Source organism: Somniosus microcephalus, chromosome 19, assembly GCF_052327205.1.
Source record: "Somniosus microcephalus isolate GS21.2 chromosome 19, FLI_Smic_1.0, whole genome shotgun sequence".
NCBI lineage: Eukaryota > Metazoa > Chordata > Chondrichthyes > Squaliformes > Somniosidae > Somniosus > Somniosus microcephalus.
In genome coordinates, this window is record NC_141005.1 from 40,081,534 (window position 1) to 40,108,425 (window position 26,892).

The 26,892-nt window shown below is 40.0% G+C and overlaps 1 protein-coding gene across 1 annotated transcript in view; it reads left to right on the forward strand.

Moving 5' to 3' along the window:
• Positions 1-26,892, forward strand: part of kntc1 (kinetochore associated 1) — a 133,065-nt gene that overhangs the window by 31,117 nt on the left and 75,056 nt on the right. Inside the window, exons 21-37 of the mRNA XM_085961675.1 lie at positions 4,744-4,855; positions 6,101-6,244; positions 6,338-6,394; positions 8,915-9,016; positions 9,114-9,233; positions 9,779-9,922; positions 11,482-11,580; positions 11,667-11,770; positions 13,800-13,902; positions 14,335-14,469; positions 16,912-17,028; positions 18,170-18,242; positions 18,325-18,392; positions 19,436-19,722; positions 19,983-20,155; positions 23,287-23,384; positions 24,917-25,061. Coding sequence (XP_085817801.1) covers positions 4,744-4,855; positions 6,101-6,244; positions 6,338-6,394; positions 8,915-9,016; positions 9,114-9,233; positions 9,779-9,922; positions 11,482-11,580; positions 11,667-11,770; positions 13,800-13,902; positions 14,335-14,469; positions 16,912-17,028; positions 18,170-18,242; positions 18,325-18,392; positions 19,436-19,722; positions 19,983-20,155; positions 23,287-23,384; positions 24,917-25,061 — 2,081 coding nt within the window. The remainder of the gene's footprint in view (positions 1-4,743; positions 4,856-6,100; positions 6,245-6,337; positions 6,395-8,914; positions 9,017-9,113; positions 9,234-9,778; positions 9,923-11,481; positions 11,581-11,666; positions 11,771-13,799; positions 13,903-14,334; positions 14,470-16,911; positions 17,029-18,169; positions 18,243-18,324; positions 18,393-19,435; positions 19,723-19,982; positions 20,156-23,286; positions 23,385-24,916; positions 25,062-26,892) is intronic.

Consider the following 26,892-nt stretch of genomic DNA (forward strand, 5'->3'; position numbering starts at 1 on the left):
GGGTAGATTTTAAGAAGTCTTTTAAAGGCGAAGAGAGGGGAAGTGAGACAAAGTAGTTTAGGGAGAAGTTCTAGTCAGTAGGGCTGAGGGGGTTGAAATGCGTGAAAGTTGCAATGCAGAAACTGGCCATTCAGTCCAACAAATCTGTGTTGGTGTTTACCCTCCATGCGAACAAATAGTCCTGATCATAATTACCCATCCTGCTCCCATATCCCTTTAACCTCAGTACATATGGTGTATGTAGAGTATTGGAAGGCATTCAATAAGATGGGTCAAAAGTGACATTACAAAAAGTCAGGTATTTGGTAGAAGAAGCAATATGGCAGCATGCATCAAAAGTTGGTTGGCAGACTAGAAACAAAGGATTATGGTTAATGAGCATTGATTGGAGAATAGTTGGATTTGCTGTACTCCAGGGCCAGTGCTGAGTCTTTTTATTTTTGAAATATACAATTGATTTGGATTTGGACGTAATACAATATCAAAACCTGCTGATGATGCAAAGATAGGCAGTTTGGCAAGCATCAAGGTGGACTGTAAAATACTTCAGGAAGGCAGCAACAAGTTAGGGGAATAGATAGGTATGTGGAGAAGCGTGTAAAGTAATATGTTTTGGAAGGGAAAGCCAAGAAATGGTTGTACGGACTCAATGGAAGGATATTGAAAGCTGTCTTCTTCTTATCGTGTCCACGGACAGTCTATACATAGCCCAGCCAGAACTGGACACATTTTTGCACCTTGTTGTTGAATTCGGCAAGATCTGCAACAGTGCAGGGTTCCTCTAACGATGGGCACTGCAGGAGATGTTGCATAGTCTGTGCCTCAGTTCCACATTCACAAGTTGTCGGGCTGGTTGAATATCCCCATTTGTTTAGTGACACCTTTGAGCAACCTACACCGGTCCTAAGTCTGTTAAGGCACTTCCAGATTGCCCAGTTGCAATTAGCTCCTGGGGGAAGGCTTTCATCAAGTAAAATTTCCATCGCTGGGGGTTGTTCAAGACTGGCGAGCCGGTCTTTCCACAAGGCGATGCGGGCTTCAGATGAGGTTGATTGTAATGGAACAACACTGTTCATGAAGCTCTTTCTTGACTTTAGGCGGCTGGGTGTAGGTGTATGACAATGCAGAGGGTGTCTCTCATCTGATGTTTGACAGAGTCGTTCTTTCTTGCTGACTACCGTTCTTCTTATATCAGGGGGAGCGATACCCGCCAGGATATATAGGCTGTTGGTGTTTGTTGGTTTTAAGCAACCTGTGATAAATCGGCAGCTTGCATTCAGAACGGCATCCATCTTCTTGGCATGAGTAGACCTTTCCCATGCAGGGCAGGCGTATTCGGCAGTGGAATAGCAAAGAGCAAGTGCACTGGTTCGCAATGTTTTCGGGCTTGTTCCCCATCTTGTGTCTTATTCAGGATGTTGTTTCGTACGCTCACTTTTGCCTTTGTCTTCTCGATGTGGTTCTTGAAGGTGAGGCATCGGTCAAGGGTGACTCCTAAGTAGATAGGGTGCTCGCAATGCGTCAGTGTTGCTCCACACCAGGTTACTTTCAGCTGGCGTTTGGCTTCACGGTTTCTGAGGTGGAATGCACAAACTTGCGTCTTTGATGGGTTTGCGCGAAGGTGGTTTTCTTAGTAAGATTTTAGTCCCTCCAAGGCCTCAAAGTGTTTTCTCCACGGTGTTAAAATCAGCGCTTTGGGCAGTGACACATAAGTCATCAGCATATATAAAACGGCGTGTAACACCGTCTATAGGTTGGTCATTCGTGTAGATGTTGTACAGCAGCGGTGCAAGCACGCTTCCCTGAGGAAGACCATTCTTCTGAATACGCCACCTGCTGCGCATCCCACCTAGTTCAACATAGAACCGGCGATTCTGAAGCATGCTTTCTAACAGCTCTGTTAAGTGAATCTCTTTTGTCATCTCTAGAATCTTGCAGAGGAGACGTCTATGGTTCACTGTATCGTATGCTGCTGACAGGTCTACAAAAACAGCACCTGTTACCATCCCTTGCTCAAAACCATCTTCGATGTGTTGTGTGAGGTTGAGCAGTTGGCTTGTTGTTGATTTGCCGAGGCGGAAACCTGCTTGCTCTGGAATGATCATCTCATCTACAGTTGGTGCTATCCTATTGAGTATCAGGCGTTCAAACAGCTTATAGGTGTGGCAAAGCAGTGAAATTGGCCGAAAACTCTTCGGATCTGAGGGATCTTTTCCAGGCTTTAATAGTGCTATTACATGTGCCTTCTGCCAGATATTAGGTAGCTTGTGTGTTGAAAGCTGTGAATGAAGAGAGACTTGGAGGTTTGAATACATCATTCTTTTAAAGTGTGATTGCAGTTAGACAAGGCCATAAAAAGTCAACAGCATTTTGTGTTTTAAAATTAGGAGCATAGAGAACAAGAGCAAAGAGCTGATGAATTTGTACAAGGTAATGGTTATCATACAATTTTTGGGCAGCTCAATATAGAAAATACATTGAAGCGGTTGAGCACGTACAGTGTAAATTCACCAGGTTGATCCCAAGGATGAAAAATTTGAGATATTACATAAGAACATAACATAAGAATTAGGAGCAGGAGTAGGTCATACTCCACCATTCAATAAGAGCATGGCTGATCGTCGACTTCAACTCCACTTTCCCGCCTGATCCCCATATCCCTTGATTTTTCCTCGAGTCCAAAAATCCATCTATCTCAGCCTTGCATATACTTAACGACTGAGCATCCACAGCCCTTTGGGGAGAGAATTCCAAAGATTCACAACCCTCTGAGTGAAGAAATTCCTCCTCATCTCAGTCTTAAAGGCCGACACCTTGTCCTGAGACTATGCCCCCTAGTCCTAGACTCTCCAGCCAGGGGAAAAAACCTCTCTGCATCTACCCTGTCAATCCCACTCAGAATCCTATGTTTCAATGAGACCACCTCTCATTCTTCTAAACTCCAGAGAGTACAAGCTCAATCTCTCCTCATAGGACAACCCTCTTATCCTAGGGATCAATCTAGTGAACCTTCGTTGCACTGTCTCTAAGACATGTATGTCCTTTCTCAGATAAGGAGACCAAAACTGCACAGTACTCCAGGTGTGGTCTCACCAAATCCCTGTACAATTGTAAAAAGACTTTCTTACTCTTGTACTCCAACCCCCTTGCAATAACGGTCAACATGCCATTTGGCTTCCTAATTGCTTGCTGTACCTGCATGCTAAATTTCTGTTTTTCCCGTATGAGGACACCTAAATATCTTTGAACACCAACATTTAATAGTTTCTCACTATTTAAAAAATATTCTGTTTTTCTATTCTTCCTACCAAAGTGAATAACCTCACATTTTCTCACATTGTATTTCATCTGCCACCTTATTGCCCACTCACTTAACCTGTCAGTATCCCTTTGCAGGCTCTTTATGCCCTCACAGTTTACTTTCCCACCTAGCTTTGTATCATCAGCAAACTTGGATACATTGCACTCGTTTCCTTCATCTAAGTCATTAATATAGATTATAAACAGCTGAGGCCCAAGCGCTGATCCTTGCGGCACCCCACTAGTTACAGCCTGCCAACCGGAAAATGACCCGTTTATCCCTACTCTCTGTTTTCTGTCCGTTAACCAATCCTCTATCCATGCTAATATATTACCCCCAACCCCATGAGCCCTTAACTTGCGTAGCAACCTTTTATGTGGCACCTTATTGAATGCCTTTTGGAAATCCAAATATACTACATCCACTGGTTTCCTTTTATCTACCCTGCTAGTTACATCCTCAAAAAGCTCTAATAAATTTGTTAAACACGATTTCCCTTTCATAAAACCATGTTGACTCTGCCTAATCATACTATGATTTTCTAAGTGCCCTGTTATCACTTCCTTAATAATGGATTCCAACATTTTTCCAACGACTGATGTCAGGCTAACTGGCCTGTAGTTCCCTGTTTTCTCTCCCCCTCCTTTCTTGAATAGCGGGGTTGTATTTGCTACCTTCCAATCCGCTGGGACCTTTCTAGAATCTAGGGAATTTTGGAAGATCACAACCAATGCATTCACTATCTCTGCAGCCACCTCTAGAATATTGGGACTATTTCCCCTATAGCAGAGAAAGTTAAGTGGCGATTTAATAGAGGTTTCTAAAATTATGAAGGGTTTGATGCAGTGAGCAGGGAAAGGCTATTTCCTTTGGCTGGGGAGTAAGTAATGAGGGAGTCATCCATTTAAAATGGGCACTGGAGAGCGAGGAGAATTTTTTTTAATGCAGAGATGTTAGAGAATGGAATTATTTGCCATAGGGAGTCGTTGAGGCAGACAGCATGACACCTTTTATGGGGAAAAACAGATAAATATTTGAAGAGGAGGTACAGGACTATGGGGAGAACATGGGGCAGTGGGATTCTTTTTGGATTGTTTTAGCAAAGAGACAGCACAGACAAGATGGGCTAAATGGTCTTTTGTGCTGTAAACTTTCATGATTCTGTGGAATAGCAATTTAAGTGTGGGAGCTCTGGCTGTTTTCTTCTCTCCTCCAGCCCAGCAATGGTGAAGCAAGTTCTGAGATCAGCTTAGATCAGAAATTAAACCTAGGATCTTTCTGTCTTGTATGGATCTGTATCAAGCCCATTGAACTATCAGGGGGCTGAACTTGTGTTGTACTGAGGCTGAAATTTTAGTTTTTCAGACTTGATGGAATTCCTGCTTTAGAGTTCATAAGTGCCTGCAGAGTGACTAATATTTGATTCTTTCATTCTTTCATAGTGGTATTGCTTGGATCAAGTTCGTAAACAATGAAGACCTTTTTGGTGATGTTCTGTTGCAGCTTCAGGAGGGAAATCAGAAATGTGCAGAGTACATTTGGTTAAGGCACCAGGTAATATTAACTGAATGTTTTGTTGGTCTTCCATATTGTGAAGTGCTCTCCATCTCTTTATATTAATAATAGTGAATGATGATCTATGTTCATACTCCTTGGATCGATAACCTACAGCCTGATGTATGTCTCAACATTTAAATATGATATGTAACCACACAGCTGCCTGACTCCTCCTCCTTCCTGAATGGTGGCTTGAAGTTTGCCAATTGTTCAGTAGCGGTATCTACACCTCCCAGGGGACTAGACAGCAGGATGGCACCAAACCTGCCTCTCACCTGCTGACTTGGGGTATGGTAGTGTAGTGATTATGTAACAGGACTAGTAGTCCTGAGAATGAGTGTTCAAATCCCAGTTTGATCGTTTGAATTCAGTTTTTAAAACGAACAAAATCTGGAAATAAAAGGCTGGTACCAGTAAAAAAAATAACCGTGAAGCTGTTGGATTATCATTAAAAACCAAACTGGTTCAACAAAGATCTTTAGGGCAGTGTTGTCCAATCGAAATCTCTGACTAGCCACAGGCGTGGCTCCGGCAATACCTTTTTTTAGCCTTGTGCACTAATTTTAGTAGAACACAACTTGCACACAATATGGGTAAATTTACTTGGTACATACATAAGTAAATATACATGATCATTCAGTATAAAACTTTGCAGTTTTTCGTTGTCACCCAAGTTTAGCATTATGGTATGAATTTATCAGACACTGCACATCTTATTGCAGCCTCTTGGTTTTTGTCCACCAGTTGCGAGTGGCACTTTGACTTCATCAGAGTGATTGTTGAGAATTTTGACTCTCACGACAAGACATTCCAGACCTGTCCCTGCTTTCCATCTGCAATGCAGTTGGCTGCTGCTTGCCCATTGCCATGACGTGCCCTGTTGGAGCTGCTCCTTATTGGTTGGGCTTTCTTTCTTCTGCGGGCCTGGAGTGGTTATTCCGATTGGTTGAGCTGACCACATTGACTACTCCGCTCTCCATACAATGTTGCTGGCATTTCTATGTAGCCTGGTTTTTGCACCAGCGTTGAACATCTTTTTTGTAGATAACCAATAAGCAGTAACCAAGCAAGTATAGCACATACAACGATCAGGATTTTAATGACTAATTGCAGTTATAAGTCAGGCAGAACCCTTTTTGTGTGTGCAGTGTTTTAGTAGCACTGAATTGAGTTTTTGTTGAGTTTTGCAGTTGTATAATGAATAGTAAGAGTTTTGTTCTTAAGACCGTTTTTCAATTTCAGGTGGAGTTTGAAAACAAATTTGATGTGAAAAGACTACAGAATTTGCTAGATTCTCTCCCTGCAAGCACCCCTTCACAGGAGCTCTGTCTCTGGTTCAGAAATGTCATCATTCCCTTTGTTTTAAGGATTGTTCCCGAGGGCAAGGTAATGATGTCTGGTGCCTGGTTATAGTAAAGAAATACTGTTTTTTTTACTTTGCACACCGTATAATGGTTTTGTTTGCTTCAACTTTTGTAGAAAATTCTGGCAAAATGGTTGGAGCACAGAGCCCGCAGTCTTGAGCTAACTGAGAAGGTAATGAGTATAAAAGTTTGGATGGATTGGATTACAGTACCCTGAGGATGAAACCAGATTGAAATGAATTTTTTAATGGTTTTTCTGCACTCTCGATGATTTCCCCAAAATACTGAGAAAAGCTACAAAAACATTTTTTCCAAGCTACTGAAAGATGACTGTTACAAAAGCAAAATACTGCCGATGCTATAAATCTGAAACAAAAATTAAAAGTCATGTTTTCATCCAAAAATAGAACGTTAGATTCCACATTTATGTTGGCAACATCCAGCTCTACCTCCCCACTACCCCTCTCAACCCCTCCACTGCCTCTGATTTGACACATTGCTTGTCCAACACCCAGTATTGGATGAGGTGAAATTTCCTCTAATTAAATATTGGGAAGACCAAAGCCATTGTCTACAGTCCCTGTCTTAATTTCTGTTCCCTAGCCACCGACTTCATCCCCGTCCCTGGCCACTGTCTGTGTCTGAACCAGACCGGCTTTCGATAAGGTCCCACATAAGAGATTAGCGTGCAAAATTAAGGCACATGGGATTGGGGGCAAGGTATTGACTTGGATAGAGAACTGGTTGGCAGACAGAAAGCAAAGAGTTGGAATAAACGGGTCGTTTTCCAAGTGGCAGGCAGTGACTAGTGGGGTACTGTAAGGATCGGTCCTAGGACCCCAGCTGTTCACAATATATATTAATGATCTGGACGAGGGAATTGGATGTAATATCTCCAAATTTGCAGACGACACAAAGCTGGGTGGGAGGGTAAGCTGTGAGGAGGATGTTGTGAAACTCCAGTACGATTTGGACAGGTTGGGTGATTGGGCAGAAACATGGCAAATGCACTATAATGTGGATAAATGTGAGGTTATCCACTTTGGTGGCAAAAACAGGAAGGCAGATTATTATTTGAATGGCAATAGATTGGGAGAAGGGGAAGTGCAAAGAGACCTGGGTGTTCTTATGCACTAGTCGCTGAAGGTAAGCATGCAGGTGCAGCAGGCGGTTAAGAAGGCAAATGGTATGTTGGCCTTCGTAGCAAGAGGGTTCGAGTACAGGAACAAGGATGTCTTGCTATAGTTGTACAGGGCCTTGGTGAGACCGCACCTTGAGTATTGTGTGCAGTTTTGGTCGCCTTACCTGAGGAAGGACGTTCTTGCCATGGAGGGAGTGCAGCGAAGATTCACCAGACTGATACCTGGGATGGCAGGAATGACGTATGAGGAGAGATTGTGTTGATTGGGCTTATACTCACTGGAGTTTAGAAGATTGAGAGGGGATCTCATCGAAACCTATAAAATTCTGACAGGCCTGGACAGACTAGATGCAGGAAGTATGTTTCTGATGGCCGGGGGGTCCAGAACCAGTGGTCATGGTCTAAGGATAAGGGGTAAGCCATTTAGGACTGAAATGAGGAGGAATTTCTTCACCCAGAGAGTGGTGAACCTGTGGAATTCTCTGCCACAGAGGGCGGTGGAGGCCAGTTCATTAAATATATTCAAGAAAGAGTTGGATATATTTCTTAAGGTTAAAGGGATCAAGGGATATGGGGAGAAGGCAGGGACAGGGTACTGAATTTGGATGATCAGCCATGATCTCGTTGAATGGCGGAGCAGGCTCGAGGGGCCGAATGGCCTACTCCTGCTCCTATCTTCTATGTTTGCAACCTTGGCGTCCTATTTGACCCTGCGCCCAGTTTCTGATCCCCATATCTTTTCCATCACCAAGACTGTCTACTCCCACCTCGTTGTCGCTCATCTCAGCCCCTGGCTTAGCCCATCTGCTGCTGAAACTCTCATCCATGTCTTTATTATCTACAGACTCGACTATTCCAATGCTCCCCTGGCCGACCTACCACCCTCCATAAACTTGAGCTCATCCGAAACTCTGTTGACTGTATTCCAACTCGCACCACGTCCCACTCGCCCATCACCCCTGTGCTTGTTGACCTACATTGGTTCATGGTCCGGCAATGCCTCAGTTTAAAAAAAAAATTAAAAAAAATAAAAATAATTCTTATTCTTGTGGCCTCGCCATTTCCTATCTCTGTAACCTCCTCCAGGCCTAGAACCCTACAAGATCTCTGGCCTCTTGCGCATCATCGATTTTCTTCGCTCCACCATTGGCGGCTGTGCCTTCAGCTGCCTGGGCCTTAAGCTCTGGAATTCTCTTTCTAAGCCTCCCCACCTCTCTGCCTTTCTCTCCTCCTTTAAGACGGTTCTTAAAACCTGTCCTAATATCATCTTTTGTGGCTTGGTCTCAAATTTTGTTGATAATCCATCTTGTGAAGCGCGTTGGGACATTTTATTACGTTAAAGATGCTCTATAAATGCAAGTTGGGATTATTTGTCTGTTTATTGTATTAATTTAAATCCAGAATCTGAAGGTGTGTACAAATTCTAGATTGATTTGAATTTGTTTTTATAAGCCTCTACACCTTAAGTAACTTTTTCTTTCATTTTAAAGCAAAATTAATATTGAAATTATCATTATTTATAACTATTGTTGCCAACTTTTTTTTTTACAGGCAAACTGGCCAGAAAATGGATTGCAGATGGCAGAACTGTACTTTGTAGCAAAGAAACCAAATGAACTTGGGCTTATTACTGCCGGGCTTTGGATTCCATTAGTATGATTGACTGACTCATTTCTGAAATTGTATTTTCTTCAATTTAACTGAATAAATAATGATACAACTGCTCTTGTTTCATTTATCCTGAATTTAGAAAGAAAACATTGATTGTGAGGAGGTGTGCCAGTTAAAGACATTGGTTAATAATCTGCAGGAACTGGTTGACCTCCACAGAAAGTACAACTGCAAACTGGCACTCTCCGAGTTTGAAACAGTAAGTGGTATTTTACATCAAAGATAGATTAGGAAAAAGGATTATTCGTTTTGAACATCCAGAATTGCTGCATTAGAGCAATGTATATTAAAAGAAAACCGAGTGTGGGCCTACATCGTGTCATTTTTTATGCTGCTGCCTGTGTTGTAAAATAGCTGTTGATGTCTTTAACGTACAGATTAATAGTGTATGTGGGTGTACCTTATAGTAATTGAAGGCTCAGATCCAATGAATATTTGTTTATTAGCAGTTGATCAATCCTCTGATGATGAATTTGAAATGAGCAACTGTTCTTGTGCACAATTCTATTAAATCTGACTCTGTAATTTAATTACATGATGGAACTATTACCATGAGTGATTGACTACCCCAGACAACAAAATGTTAAAGATTTTTAATCACGTTCTTTTGAAATTACATTTTAAAATCTGATTTTAGATCATGTAATTGGTATATGACATGGTGATGTAACTGGAGGATTTGTACCTTGTTGTATATTGCACTATATAGGTTACTAAAGAGCTAATAATTTGATTATTTACTAGGAAACTACAGCGACAATTGTATTTCGGATGTTGGATAGAGTACTGGCTCCTGAGCTTATTCCGTCAACTCTTGAAAAGGTTATACAGCCTTATATGACTAAGCACAACTTACAGAAGGAAGAGCTGCTGTTGCATTACATAAAGGTGAATGCTATTCTATTGTAACTGTAGTGTTTTCATGAAAAAAGTAGTCCATAAGTTACAAATGCAATAGCTGAATGGTAAGATGTGTTTTGTAAATTGTTTGACTGCAGAAACTTGTTTTAATTAGCAATACCATTAATTATTTAAATATTAGGTATCATACAAAGATAGGCATAGTAAGTTAAATGTTATTATCCTTAAAAAGACACTTCATATGTAATTCTGTAACTCTTTCTTCTACAGTTATACTCCATACCATAGGAAAGGTAAAATATGCAATTGGGAAAAATTAAAGGAGCACATTCATTTTTTTAGGGAGGAACACTGATAATTTTAAATCCTTATCCCTAAGACTGTCTCCTTGCTATGTCCTCTTCACAAGATAATTACAGACGGGGAAGGCCAATCTTGGCTCATTCATCCAGAAAGACTCCATTGTAGCATCCAGTTGTTTCTCAAATAATTGCAGGGATTTTGCCACCATTGCTCTATCTGGAAGTCCATTCCATGTACTGATCACTGTGTGAAAATAACTTCCCAATAGCAGTCCTAAATTTGCAGTTGTACTATTTTAAATGTGTGTCCGCTTGTCTTCCTATTGCAATTGAGCTTGAAATTATTTTCCCTATCTTTTCTATACCGCTTACTATCTTGTATACTGTTATAATTCATCCCTCAATTGCCTCCTGTAAATGTTGAAAACCTGTTTTTCTGGGCTTTTCTTGTAACTCTAGCCTTGAAAACTAGGAGGCTGTTCCCTGTAAGGTGTTTGGTTTCCTCGTTCTTACAAGGGTTCTTTGACTCTGGGTTTTACAGAAACAAAATGGTAGACGACACAAAGGTTCAACCCAAAACTGTTAGTTTATTAAACTAATCAACAAAACACAGACAAAAACCTCTTGAGATTTGGCTGAAACTTACAATCACCCATATGGCCAGTTGTTACCGTTGTGGATTGTAGGCCTGGATCGGAGATGACCTGTCCCCGTCCTCCTTTATCTGACTGCAGCTGCCTACACATCGCAAACCCCTTGTAGAGTCAACTGATACTTACAATCACCAGTCCGGCTGGTCGTGGCTGGGAGCTGGAGATGACCGTCTTCCCTTCCTTCTTACACCTGGCAGTTGCTGTAGTCAGAGCTAGCTTCCGAGAGAGAGCTTCCCAGCGAAAAAGAGCGAGCTGTGGGTGTGGTTCCTTCTTATCGTTCATTTAGTCACCTGACCCCATGCTGGGCCTCCCCCAACCAGTTTCGGTTGTCGATTTTCTGAACTGTCTGACATTCACACCTCGTCAACCTGTAATTCAATCACTGGAGGTGTACAGAGTTGTGAGATCGAAGATAACTCCTTATCTCCTCTCCCACTTTCTGTAACACATATTCAATGTGATTTCTATTATTGCTGATGGGCGGTTGGCTGATTGTCTGCTCGGTACTTGTGTATCTTCCATTCATGTCAGGAAGTCGATCGTGAACCCCCATTGTTTCAGTTAAACTCAGCGCATTGTCCAGATGTTAATTTTTCCCCATCGAAACCCGTTACTGTCTTGTTTTGAATAGGATTTGCTAGAACGATGCAGTTCACGTTCGGCCTCTCTTTTTGAAACCGCATGGGAGGCCAAAGCTATGGCTGTACTTGGGTGTATGACTGAGATTGATGTAAGTATCGCATACTCGACCTTATGGCAATGTGGGGGTGGGTAATGGCTCTTTTATCTTTTGGTAACGGTGATATTCTTTCACAGTTGGTTTTTGATGCAGTACTACAGATAATGTATGGAGCAGTAGTGCCTTGGAGCGATGCAGTGGAACAGCTTGTCAAACAGCATTTGGAAAAGAATCATCCCAAGTATGTATCTTTAGTGTTATGGTGAATTTAATATAATTACAGTACTTGAGATTATGTGACTTGAAGTGATGACATTCCCATGAGATTGCTGCTCTTGTCCTTTTTGGTCGTAGAGGTCACTGGGCTGGGAGATGCTATCGGATTAAGCTTGGTGAATTGTACCAGTGCATCCTGTAGATAGTATGTACTTGGAGCCACAATGTGTTGATGATTGGGGGGGTGCGGTGGATATCGAGTTCTGTGGCAGGGGTGCGGATCAAGCGGCCTGCTTTGTCCTGGATGGAGTAGAGCTTCTCGAGTGTTGTTGCGGGCACAACCATCCAAGTGAGTGATCAGTATTCCATCATGCTCCTGACTTCAGTCTTGTAGATGGTGGAGTGGCATTAGGGGTCAGGAGATGAACTACTCATCAGAGTATCCAGCCTCTGCCCTGTTCATGCAGCCATGTTGTTTATATGACTGATCCAGTTAAGCCACTGGTCAGTGGTGCCCCCCCCCCCCCGGATGTTGATGGTGGGGACTCGGCGATGGTGGCGTCTTTGAAGGTCAGGGAGAAGTGGTTAGGCCACTTCTTGTTGGCGATGGTCATTGCGGAGCTTTTATGTGGAGCACATGTAACCTTCCATTTGTCAGCCCAAGCCTGTATATTATTTATACAAGTCGTGCTGTAGGCTGGGGTGGGCTGCTTCTTTATTGGAGGGGTTGTGAATGAAACACAATACTGTAGATTTGTTAGTGAACACCCTCACTCCTGAACTTGAGACAGTGGGAAGGTCATCGATGAAGCAACTGAAAATTATTGGATTGAGGATGCTGCCCTGAGGAAAGATATTTGAAATCTGTTAAGTGCCATTGTGTCTTTTTTAAAATTGACTTTTTTTTTGTTTATGTTTTAGTATGTCTATGCTTTACAAATCTCTTAAAACTAGATAGGGTGCATTGACATCAACTCAAAGTTACAGCACTGCTGTATTTATAGGGAGGTAGAGCTGGTGGTGACTTTTTGACAGAAGTCGGCTGCAGAGTTTCTGTTCATGAATTCTGGACCACAGAACAGTGCTTCGTGGGAATCGGGTTTCCTGTTCTATCATTTCATATTTGCCATAATGCATAGAGCCCTACAGAAAATCCAACTGGACTCCCTTGTTGGCTGAAATGCTTCCCTGAATGCAACCCCTTCATTCACTCTGGAGGGACCTATTTTTCTAATCAAGAGGTCAGATTTGACCACTTTCTTTAGTTTTCAATTGATTAGTGTCTTTTTTTTTCTCTCTTCCTACTCCTCCCCAAATTTACGCCTCCCCAAATTTTCTTTCCCAGTTTTACCACTCTGTGGACTCCCTTCCTTGGGGTACGGTTTCATGGCTGGTGTTTGTCCTCCACGAGTGATGGTGGATTATTTGACTGTCTAGGATATCTGTCGAATCCAGTCCTCTCCTCATCCAGTTTCTAAACATTTCTAGTAGGGGGAAATCATGGATGATTTACTCTTAAATAACCCAAGGAACTATGATCATTTGTAGTGCCCCAGCACTGCCCTGACTGAGACCAGCTAACTCAACACAGGACCAAACATTCTTGGTGTGGTTTCGAGACAGCCTTGTCTGGATGCTGAACTGAACGGGATATGTTGCTAACACTGAGTTTATTATTAGTGGCAAGTTGATTATGGAAACCAAGAAGGCATGTAGTGGCAGATGGAAAATGTTTAGGCTGTGAAGATTATGGAGGGATCTTGACCACAATTTTGAAATACTTTTATAACACCTATTCAATCAGGGCTTGTAGTTGATTGCATCTCCCATCGCTGCTTTCCATGTCAACAAAGTTAGAGTCAGTTGTGACCAAACACATCTGATTTGGCAAGGGAGCTTCTTTCAGACTTCATCCAAAATGTTTTGAGTTTCAAGGTGTTCATGCCTGGGTTCAGTTGTGTGGCAGTTAACTGCATTAAGGTGTGGTTAGAAATAAAATGGTTTCAAGTTGGGAAATATGGAAACTGATAAATAACTCATAATATTGTTATTAGGGTGAAGTTGTTGCAGGAAAGCTACAGGCTTATGGAGATGAAGAAATTATTAAGAGGATATGGAATACGGAACTTTGACATGTTCAATGACCATGAGATAATGGTAGGATTGTAACTTTAATATATTAATAACAGAAGTTGTATGTGAGCATATAGAAAGGACTAGATTCTGAATAAATTGTAATTACAGAACTGTATCTGGATTTGGAGATCGAAAATAAAGTTTGACTGGAGTCACATTGGTCATTCCATTGAATATATTTTTGCTTTAATATAAAGCTGCTCGCATCAGTTTGATATTTATTTATTAACCTACAGTATGTTTTTCTATTTACTTGCCATTGTGCATCTTCCTTCGGCAAGTATTGAGCCAAGTCTAAACTTTTGTATGTTACTGTTTTTTGGATTTATTTTTGTCTTGTATAAACTTCTAAACATTGTGCTTTAAGGATTTTGCATTATGTTAATGAAGAAACAATGAACTGCTGCCTTGTCTTGTTTGTCATTAATTGCTGTGACCTATTCTTTTGATCAGTGGTTGGTAAAGTTCATCTTGAAACAGGACCTGCCATCATCGTTGGATGATGCTTTGAAAGTGGTTCAAGCTTACATACTGACTCCAGTTGAAGTTTACTTTCTCCACATAAAACATCTGATATTTAACGACAAGGTAGGTATTCCTTCACATCTGTGGCGGGGGAGGGGGTGGGATTCTACTGGTCACAACTTTTTGCTAAATCCTAAATAGGCATATAAAAAAAACCGAGAAGAAATACAATTCTCAGTAAGAGCAACTATTGCTCTCAAGTTTCTCAGTCATAGCAAGTCGAACTTCCTACTCGTTCTGCTTCATATATTTTATGGCTAATTGGCTTTCGTCAAAGAAACCTACACCCAAAATTCTGTGTAAAGGTTCAGATCTTGAGAAATGATCTGCGGGGATCATTGCCTCTGCTAGAGGGCGAGGTAGAGCTCTTTCGCAAATGTGGAATGCTGTCCCATTTGATTCATATCAGATGGGTTGGGGCTGAGGTGAATAACAGCCCAGCTGGATGATGGCAATGGCTCCTGTTTGATATGGGGAGAGAGAAAAGATCTATTTTGATCTAGATAAGGGAATTGGATCATTATTCTCCCCTCTTCATCCATTCACCTGCCTGAAAATGCATCATTGTTTCATATACAGGGTTGGAAGTATGTACCAGCAAAGAGATTAAGAAACTGATTTTGAGCATTGAAACAATATCAGACATGTTTTCCTGTGAATATATGTCCACTGGTGGAAATTTTAAATGTTCCTACATTAACGTTTTATAATTTGACTTTTAATTAGTTTTTAGTTGGGACAAATTCAGAACCTAGACTTTGGGAGGAAGAAGCATTTTAAAGTGGTTTGAAAGATTTGTTATATGCCAATAAAGTTATTCCATCAAGTGGCGATAAAATCACCGTAAAACAACATATTATCTTAGAATCCAGCCAGGTTATAATACGTGCAGCAAAACCGATTTAATTTCTGTACTTAGACAACATCTGAAAAAGAAACACAATATATATGGCTATGCTTCAATGTACACAATGTGGGAAAATAGAGCATCATACTATTATGTGAAGTATGTTCCTAGACCTGGTGCCATTATAATGGAATTATTGCTTGTGGGCTATGCCCTGCTAAATTTCCAACTAATATTGGTTTGGAGCAGCACATACGAAATAAACACCTGGCTGTTTGTAACCAGAAGAGGAAAGCCGCTGCTTTACTGCTGGAGCAAACCAGATTGGAAGCTGTGGTCTGAACAGGAGGTCACCAGGTTGGGGGAGCTGGAGAGGAAATTAGCCAGTCATAAGATTATTGATATTTTGTTTACCAAATTGCAATAAAATCTAACAAACAGATCTCTGACAAAGATGTGCAGGTTAGGTTGATTGGCTATGATAAATTGATCCTTAGTGTTAGGGGGATTAAATACGTGGGGTTACGGGGATAGGGTGGGATATGTGTTGGTGTAGGGGTTATGGGGATCGGGTGGGATATGTGTCGGTGCAGGCTCGATGGGCCGAAATGGCCTCTATCTGCACTGTGGGGTTTCTGTGATTTCTGAAAAGGAAAGATCTGAGACCAAGAGTAGCTGAAGTAATGGCTCAGAGAGGGTTGAAGCTGTGAATGAAAGGAATTCATAAGATAGTAGCAGAAAGTTTGATGTAATATTGACGAGAGTTTCGATCCAATAATATAAAGGTACATTGAAGGGAATTAATGAATTTAGAAAAAATATAATGATGCAGAGGAATTATCACGTGATGTGGTTAACAACTTACTGGTTTAGTGGAAGCAATTACAGAGGACATTATTAATATGTCTCGCCAGAGGAGAGGGTGATCGAGAAAGACATAGATCTGAACGTAATGGTTTTAATTCAGGTTCTAAGATACAGCATGCAAAAACCGTATGAAAAACAATGGTAGGTACAGCTCTTATAAAAAGGATAGGAGAAAGCTTACCGAGTCAGTCAGTGGATGATCAATCGCTCAGTCGGAAATTTGCTGCCCACTAAAGTAAATATGAAGTCACTGCAGGAACAATTTAGCCTCCAAGTGTCGACTGTGAATTGTAAAGTGGATATAAGATCTTATGCTAAATATCAACATGCCATTGATTATACGAGTTTGACACAAGTGGTGGACTAGGACAAAGTGGAGGCAGCTGGCCCAGATAGAATGACGGTAGACATTATGGGGAAGTATCCTGGATTGTTATGTGTATCGATTAGGACCTTTAAATAACTTCTTTTGGGGATGTGATGTAAATATATGTTTTAAGAAAATAGTATATTTTAAAAATGCATGTTTTTATATTCTGAGATCAGTGAAGAATTTTCTTTGACTCTTTTGTCTCCTTCTATTAAGCACTCGTACTTCCCTTCCTCCTACAATCTACAGGCTTTTAAAATCCAAGCTTTGTGTCACCCAATCTACTTCCTGATTTACCTTTCCTTCTCTCCTGTTTTATTCGACCTTGGTGTCCTACATGATTAGTCTTGGCTCTTCATCTGGGCTTTACATTTTTTTTAAAATAATGAATGAACATGTCTGCCTTTTCCCCTCTTAACAGCGAGATGATTGCCTCAGTTTGCTGAAGTCTCTGGCATTGAATGAAGCTGAGACCAGCGTAATGCGCTTGGTCACTTGGGCACAGTTGAAAATCCAAAACCAACATGATGATCCTGAGGTAGGATTGTGATGACAATTCCTTAAGAAATATCACCTTGTGTTTCTAATTAATGAAATTAGATTAAAATTCTAGCTATAAATGTGTATTCAGACAGATTAAGAAAAGTCCAGATCGAATATAGTTCCATGCATAGTTATTTTGGTACTATTTATCTTTACAAATTGTTACCTTTTCCCAGAAGCCATTGGCTCCTTGCTGGGGTATGGTTCCATGAGCAATAATCACCCGCTGGTACCTGGCTCAAGTGACCATTATTCAATCTGAGCCTTGACTGAGCATTGGCAAGGTATCTGGCTAATGAGATGAGTGGTTAATTCAGATTTGAACCTTAAGCAGTCGCCTCATGACATCCATGCACATACACTTCCTGAAAGGGTCGCTAGTTAACGATCAAGAGGTGGAATCCCAGTTGATTTTACTAAGGGGCGCTGAAGCTACTTGTAACATCCCCATCTGCTGTTTTGACTGACGTTCACTAACTCAGCACAGTTCAAATATGGGCCCTTGCTTGTCTATATGGCTTAGTTATTTACTGGATATATTCACTCAGCTATTGCAGATTACTTGATGGTTCCATTGACGGTTAATTTTCGTGCCAACAAGCAAACATGCAATAGAAAAAACTCCCATGCAGGGGAGTTATCCCCGGTGTCCTGGCCAATATTTATCCCTCAATCAACAAAACAAAAACAGATGATTTGGTCATTATCACATTGTTGTTTGTGGGAGCTTGCTGTGCACAAATTGGCTGCTGCGTTTCCCATATTACAACAGTGACTCCACTCCAAAAAGTACTTTTGGCTGTAAAGCGCTTTGAGATGTCTGGTGGTCGTGAAAGGCGCTATATAAATACATGTCTTTTTCTTTTTATTCTTTTGTATCATACTCAGTCTTTTGATTTTAGCAATATTTTATAAAGTATGTTAAACATTGGGAAGTGTTTTTCTGATCTATTGTGACACAAAATAAGGGAGTTATAATGGTCATGATCTGATTTTGTTTAGTGGGGGAAAACTGTTGTATCATTTAAAGTAAGCATAGACAGCCAACAATCAAAAGGTTTTTCTTCTAAGCAGGTGTTTGTGTACAAAATAATGCACAGATTCTGGAGATTGATCTGATGATGTTTATATTTCAGTGGAAGAAACATCTGGTGCCAGTTGCAAAGACAATGGTGGAGATGATTAAATATTTGCTGAGGAATCAAAAGGGTAATTTTTCTCTCCTCTTACCATGTTTTGCTAATATTGGCTTTGCATTGCAATAACACTGAAAATATTTTTGTTTTGGCAGACAATACTTTACAAAAGGAAGTGTATGAAAGCCTTTTAAATAAATTTGAAACTATTGCACATTTACAGGTAATTGTTATGTGATACCATTGCATGCATGCATCAAAATATTTGGATTAAATATTGAAATAAAATCCTGTTTGAAAATCTCCATATTCCTGGTGGTCAAGGCCAATAGTACAAAACTGCCCAGAGTTCAGCACAATCTCACTTAGAGACCATTGGATGGTTTGTTTAGGAAGTAGACAAAACTAATGCGGTAGAACGTACGGTTTTGGTTGAAGTTAAGGTACAATGTTGATGCAAGCGGAGGGCGATTTATTTGTGCTGGCCACAGCTAATTTAGAGTGTGGCGTCTGATGCTGGGTGTCCAAAGTGAAAATTTTGTTCCACAGTATTGACGACCCACTCACCCCAATCTTGGACGCACCTATTCACAATACCTTAAAACCAGTGCTATTTGGCATGGAGGTAGCTGCAATATTCTGGTGAAGTGGCTTGCAATTCCAGGCACTTCTATTTTGCATCGTGCTAATTTGTCTTTCCAGCAGTTCTGTTTATTTACCTGTGCGGTTTTTAAAAAAAGAAAGAAATTGCATTCCTGGAGTTGTCCTTTCATAACCTCAATATCCCAAAGTGCTTCAGAGTCAACAAATTACTTGTGAAGTATAGTCATTGTTGTAATATAGGGGAATACAAAAGGCAATTTGTGCACAACAAGGTCCCACAAATGGCAGCACAATAAATGACCAGATAATCTGTTTTAGTGATGATGGTTGAGGGATAAATATTGGCCAGGACACAGGAGAGTTCCTCTGCTCTTTTTCAAATAGTGCCATGGGATCTTTTACATTAACCTGAGCGAGCAGACCAAGAGCCCTTGGTTTCATGTCTCATCCGAAAGACGGCACCTCTGACAGTACTGCACTGAAGTGTCCATTTATATAATGTGCTAAAGCCTCTGAATCGGAAGGTTATAGGTTCAAGCTCCACTCCAGAGGTGAGAGTGCTACCACTGAGCCAAGGCTGACACTTGAAACTTTCTAAAATTTATATTTTAATCCTTTTTATTTTTAAAATATTATTACTGGTGTTTCATCCTTGGTTTGCAGGAGTATTTTGATGTATTTATTTCACTGAGCGACTACGAGAATCCCAAAGTGCTTTTGCAATTGTATGAAGGACAAATTCAAGCATATGCAAATACATGGTCTAATTCAAAGTCAGGAAAGGATCCAGGTTGTACTGATGGCTCAAACACCAATGTGAAGATTCCTACAAAGACCAAGCTGTGTAAACTCTTTCTCCTGTTCCAAAATTCAGAGCAGGATGTGGTATCAAAGCTTGCACTGAGGGCACTTGCTGATGGGAAAATAGGAGAGGCTGTAAATATTTGCAGGTAAGAATTGTGGAAACTTGGGTATATGAACGATGTATTGTTTGGTCTTGGCTGAACAGTCTTGTGGGAGAGGGAGTCACTGTGTTGAGTATGGGTTGATGACGATTTGGAGAGTACTGTTTGCAACCTTGTTAGTCAGGTAATGCTGTCTGGTAGATTGGAATGAAGGCCAGGTAAAATGTTAGGATTAAAAAAAAAAAGTAATTGAGTTATTGCAAATATAATTTTTGGTTTCTCAGTATTTCCTTTTCTATTTGCAGTGAGCTTTACGAACAGCACAAAAACCATGAGACTGGCCGAGTCTTGTTTCATGTGGCACAGAAACTGTGTCAGATGTTGGAAACGAATGTTCCCATGATAATTCCAACTGGAATGAACTTGCCTGCTGTTATTTATGAACTGGCCTGCCAAGCCACCACTATCTGCAGCATTGGTAATTTCTTGTTAAAATGTTCAATTTAACCTTAATTGGAATCTAATTTTTATCATTCAAATTCTCATTCTCTTTGGCTTTTTTAATTTTTGGGGCAGATTTAGAATTTAATTGTAGCGATTAATGAGTTTTTTAATTTAGAAAAATAAAGTATAATACTTGCGTCTTACCTGAAATAATTGATTCTAGTGTCCAAATTATTTTAGCAATGAAAACCTATTACAACAGTAGTTTCTATATCTGGGGAATTATTAATGGCTGTCCTGATTTTAAAAATTGGTTTATTTCCTTAATTATAAAACATTCAAGGTCACTGTACCCCCGAATTCTAATTGTCAAGGGTAAAACTAAGAGTTTACTGACAGTGATGTAGACGAGGCTTGTCACATTTCAAAATTTCTAGCTGTTTGTATTGGAGGGGATTTTGATTTCACCATGTAGTATCAACAATTCTGTATTCCATGAATTTTCATATTTAAAATTCTTTATTATATTGTGTGTGTGGTGTGTGTGTGAGTTAGTGTTAATCTGCAGAGAAAGAATCTCCGCTTCTTAACATAAATTGTTGGGGTCCGGTGAAATATTTCCTGGGATGATGTAATTTCTTAATTGAAGGGACAATATGATATCCTTCACATTCAACTGTAGGCTGATTTTTGCTTATGGAGGGGGAAGGCCAAAAACTCTGGACCTTTAAGAGGATGGGGGAAATTATTCTATGTGGCAGTAAAACTAAATCTTCAACACAAGCTGTTTATAAAGATGCAGGAGAACTTTGCCAAGACCATGGAAATCCCACTGCATGAAGGTTGCTTAGGGCCCCAATTGGAATCTGATCTGCAGTTAACTCTGAGACAATTGTCACTATTTATTCTCTTACTGAAGACTAATTGATGGGTAAAGTTTGTTGTGTGAATGCACCTTTTCTGGAAAGGGTCTAGAATATGAGACATAGAGTCATAGAGTCATAGAGTTTTACAGCACAGAAAGAGGCCCTTCGGCCCATCGTGTCTGCGCCGCCCATCCATCCCTGTCCAGTCTAATCCCATTTTCCAGCATTTGGTCCATAGCCTTGTATGCAATGGCATTTCAAGTGCTCATCCAAATGCTTCTTGAATGTTGTGAGGGTTCCTGCCTCTACCACCCTTTCAGGCATTGAGTTCCACATTCCAACCACCCTCTGGGTGAAAAAGTTCCTCCTCAAATCCCCTCTAAATCTCCTGCCCCTTACCCTGAATCTATGCCCCCTTGTTATTGACCCCCCTACTAAGGGGAAAAGTTCCTCTTTGTCTACCCTATCTATGCCCCTCATCATTTTGTACACCTCAATCAGGTCCCCCCTCAGCCTTCTTTGCTCCAAGGAAAACAACCCCAGCCTGTTTAGTCTTTCTTCATAGCTGAGGCGCTCCATCCCAGGTAACATCCTGGTGAATCTTCTTAGTTACAGTCCCCAAGTTAGAACTAAACCTTAGTTGGACAAGCTCCTGTAGTATTTGTTTTAGCCAATGACCATATGTAACATGAAATAGTTTTCATTGGCCCGTAATTTCCGATAGGAGGCTTCCTGCGTCTGGATGCCTCCTATCGGGGAAAAAATTACACCCTTAACCTGTGGGTCCAGAGGTGCGGCCATTTCTGATCCTGGGCCTCTCCACGACAAAATGCGCAGGGCCCAGGTATCCCAGGAACGCATGCGGTTCACATGGGCCAGGCGAGCCAATGGGAGAAGGGAATCTCCCCTCATACTTTTGATTGATAGACCTGTCAAAAGTATGAATGGGGATCACTGAAAAAAGACATCATAACATTAATTAAATTTTTAAAAAATCACATTTTTAAAATGAGTTAAAATTACATTAAATATATTTTAAACAAAAGTTTGATTTTTTAAAAAAAATAATTTTTTTACGGGGCTAAAAATAAACTTTTTTTTTTAAAGTATTTTTAAATTATAGATGAGTGGAATTTTTTTTAAAACTTTTTAAAACTCTTATGCTGGTAAAAGCAGGCCTTACGCTTTTACCAGGCGTAAGATTTTTAAGTGATTTCTGCGGGCGGAGGTTCTGCAGAAAGCGGAACTCTCCACCCACAGAGGCCCTACTCCAGGGCAGGCATCCGATCTGTCAAGAGGATTCTTGACGGATCGGAAATGCTGGTTTTCAGCGCATGTGCTTCGCATGCCTGAAACCGGCATTTCTGACGTCCCCACGGGTGTATACACACCCGTAGGGATCGGAAAATACAGGCCTTTGTATATTGACTGCCCTGCAGCTGTGGTCTCTGGTGAATTTCAAGCTCCACTGTTTGTTTGATCCTGAATTGCTGTGGATGGTTTAAAAATGAGTGCAGAGTTGTTAGCTGGTGCAGTATCTATTGTGTTTACAAAGCACTGTTGCTCTTTGAAAGATTGGCTAAGATCAAGATATCTAGATTTCAGCAAGGTTCCTCTTCCAGTACTAATTTAAACTACTCTCTGGCCTGAAATATACAGTATCGCGAGTAACACCCATGATATATGGAGGTGTCTTAAAATAAAGGGGAGAGGTAGAATAATTACCATAGGAATCACATATTTATGAATAAAGATGTCCTGCTCTTCTGTGACCATTTAGTAATGAAATATGGGTCTAAAATACATGGGGAGTTGCTGCCTTAAAGGTGGCCTATACATATAACCTCTTCCCCCTCTCTCATCCAAGTGGTGATTGTCGAAAATATTCACCTCGTCTTTGAGTAATGGACCTTTTTTTTACTTTTTATATTTTGTTTTCCCCTTTTTCCCCCAGAAGTCATTCTGAGACCATAAGGAAGAGAAGCAACCAACCTGCTCCCAGCCCTTTGCCTTTTAGTCTCTGTTCCAGCCAGTAGCAGATGCATGAATGTAGTTTTGAGTTTATTCAGCCTTTAGTTTTCCTCCTTGTGGTGCAGCAGCTTATGTCTGACTTTGACTGAGATCAGGAACTCTGTTTAAGGAATCATAGACATGAAACTTGGTCCTACCCACTCCCGTGTACAGTCCATTACTACACAAACGTGTTGCATTATAGGGCTGCTCTCAATTTGTAATTAATTTTCTTGACTAAAATATTACAGAAGTGCTTCAATTTAATTTTTAATATGTGGTTTTACAGACCTTTTACTTGACTGTGAAGAATTGTGTAAAAGCACCCGTGCTGCTATGGACGTTTACAGACAGTGCCTAATTGATGATTATGGATTTAGAACAAAAGTAAGATTTGATCTTCGCTACTTAAATGTTCATTCTTAACCATTTGCACATGAAAGAATAATTTATAATAAAAACATTGCATCTAGTGTGCATTTCCTATCCATCCCACTTTCTGTTGCAATGCAAATTTCTCTACTTTTTTAGAAAAAAAGTTGACAATCAAAGGCAGTTTTTGGTATGTACAAAGTCTCCCAGGAATTAAAAAAATAGTTTAATTAAAATACAAGCTAGAATGTGTAACACCGACTAACGTTCACACTTTTTGATAAATAAAGAAAGCCAAGGTTCTGACCTGTAGTTTGTAGAGCAATTAAACTCTGACCTCAACCATTGCTAACTTACAACAATTCGATTTATCAGAATATTGTATATTACATGGTATAATGCTCCTGTCCTTATAAAACATTGTGGGAGCACCATCACCAAAAGGACTGCAGTGGTGAAAGAAGATGGTCCACCACTAACTTCTCAGGTAACCAGGGATGGGCAATAACTGGCACAGACGAGTTGGGCCAAATAACCTTATTCTGTGCTGTATATTCTATGTAATTGCAAGCCTTGCTCACATCCTGAGAACAAATTTATTTAAAAAATCCAATTTACCATGAGCAACCCCATTGAAAATCTGTTAGTTTTCTCAGTTTGTATATATAAATAAATGGTACGTATCACATGCATTTTCTTTCTTTCATCACACTTCCTATGTTGCAATTCTAGACAAATTCATTACTCATAGTTTTTTCCAACTGACTGATGCATATGAAAAATTTCCTTGAGCTGGTTAGTTTATTTATAAATATCGATTTTTTTTTCATAAAACAGAACTACCAAATTTACACACACAATTACTGTAACATCTTTAACAACATCAAGAAATGTCAATCAATTCTAAATCCATTACTTAGGAGTAAAAGTAAAGGTTTAATTTAGAATTGATGGACTTTTCTTGGGTAAGCTGTTTCTATTTATACTTGTGTAAATCCCTCCAAATTTTTATGTGAGGCTAGTAACTGCTACTTTGGGACCTTAAAATTCAGGTTTCTTTCTCTTTCCATTTTGTAATGTGCCTCCACCTACTAACTGCGGTATCTTCCTTGTTATGGTTTCATGGATTTGCCAGCTATTTTTCTTGTGCTGAACGCCATGGGTCCTTCAGTAATTTATCCCATATCCCTAAAAAAACAAAGTATGACCTTATGTGGTACAATATCTGGAAATGTAGCATTGCCTGGGAGTTAAACGGAGCACTATTGCTACTGGAATTAACATGAGCCCTCTTGTGTTCTTGCCTTCAGAAAGCAGAAGCATCTGTCCTCTGTCAGACTGAAATTTAAGCTACCAATGAAGCAGAATTCACTCGATTTCAGAATGTATAACTACAAACGTTTCAACATATACTTCATAATTTTTCAGAAGATACCTATCTATTTTAGACAAGAGTTTAAAGGAGCCATTGTTTAATGAGGAGTAGGAAACTTTTAACTTTGATGTAGATTGTTTGATTATTAACCTGGATAATTCTGTTTGAGAAGATGGCAACTTTGGAAACTGACAAAGATCCTTATGACGAGTGGACTTTTGAAGATTTCTTCACCGAGGATGGCATCGTGCTCGATCACATATCAGTGATGCCTGTAATGTACGAAATTACAACCTCATTCGTGTCATATTCTCCAGGTATATCAGTTGAAGCAGAATCTACACTTTTTATGCCTGATTTATGTTTTCATTTCATTTAGTTAGTCCTTGGCATAAAATTTCTTTGGGCCTTAATTTGCTGGCTGAATAACGGTGAGGCAAATGGCACTCGTCATTATTTGTGTAAATGGTACAGCAACTTCAGGCGAGGAGCAGATGCGCAGTTAAACGTCAATATCCAAAAGTTGCTGTCCAAGTTGTGCCACTCTGTGGTTAGCTTTACGAAAACGGCATTTCGCTCTCTGCTTCACCATTGACATGCATTGAATGTCGTGAAGTTGCTCTATTTGCGTGGTAGATGAGAACTAAACTTGCCACAAAGTTGAGTCTTGTCAGTTCAAGCATAAGCACCCTTTTAACGACTTAATTGTTAATTACTGCCAATCAACCTCTATGGCACTGAAAGGCTGGAGTCTCATTCCTTCAGATATTAATTGTTTTTTAAAAATGTCAAATTTATAATTATATATTTTTTAACTTTCTTTCTGTCTGTTTCTTCTCTCTTAATCCAATCTTTCTTTATTTCACTTTCTATACCTAATTTGACATTGAAATTACCTACGCTAATTTACATTTCCTTCTCAGTTCTTCCGCTGTTTATTTCTCAATCCTTCAATCTAATTGGTTAAGGAGTTACCCTGTTCACTCGGGCCCTGTTGCCCTCGCTGCGCCGTTATCATCTTGCATTTTCAGCAACTTGGAGGGCAAAAATGGTATTGAGCTGATGGGTGCAGGGTCAAGCCTAATTAACGGCAGACACTGTTAAATGCCCTGCTACAGCAAAATCTGGCTCATTATTTTGCTGTGAAGATCTGCTTTTAGACTTGTATGATCCACTTAGTATAATGCAAAATGGCATTCATATAATTCTGGTTTCTGCATATTAGTTCTCATCAGTTGTGCAAGTTGTCTTGAGAAGAACAGGATTCTTTAGTTAAAATGGATACTAGCCCCCCTCCTAATTAATTCACAGAGCTATATTAACATGGAGATAATGGATTAGTTAATAATCTTTGTACTCCCCTCCTGCACAGATCAAGAAGCTGAGTAGTTTAGAAGGTGGTGTTGGAGGAAATCATAAAATCGGGTCTGAGACATTCACTATACTTGCATCTTTTTCTAATGCAAATTAATGTTCCATATTAGTGCTTTTCCGATTAGTAGAATGGTAGTTTGTCATTTTAAACTAGTTGGTTGCTAATAGCCTATTACAATTTGCTGAAATGCATATAAAAGACTCAGAATTATTTTTTGAACGTTCCCATTGCTATTGGTATTTTTTTAACTTTTTGCATTATTGACTCATTTATTGGGAAAAACACATTATAAACAAAACAATTGGAATTGTATTAAATTGCAATCAAAGACACTTAAAACAAATTGCAATCAAGCTCAACCTGTTTTCATTATCAACAATAGAGAACTTGAATCTTGTCTACACTTATTACATTAAATTATCTTCAGGCATTTCACAATGAATTACTTTTGAAGTGCAGTTATTTTCATTTTCTGATGATTACTATTTTAATTCTTTACACTTTTGGCTACCTGTCTTTTTTGTTTTCTTTTGGTAATATCTGTCGTGAATGGTTTTTCTATTGAATGTAACACTGTCGAATAATTAATATCACAATCTTTTGCTTGAAACATAGAAACATAGAAGATAGGAGCAGGAGTAGGCCATTCGGCCCTTCGAGCCTGCTCCGCCATTCAATGAAATCATGGTTAGTGTGAGGAATTTGAGTTTTCTGTTTTTGGAAATGCTACCTGAGGTTCTTCAACCTTCAGGAGATTGGATAAATTAGGATGG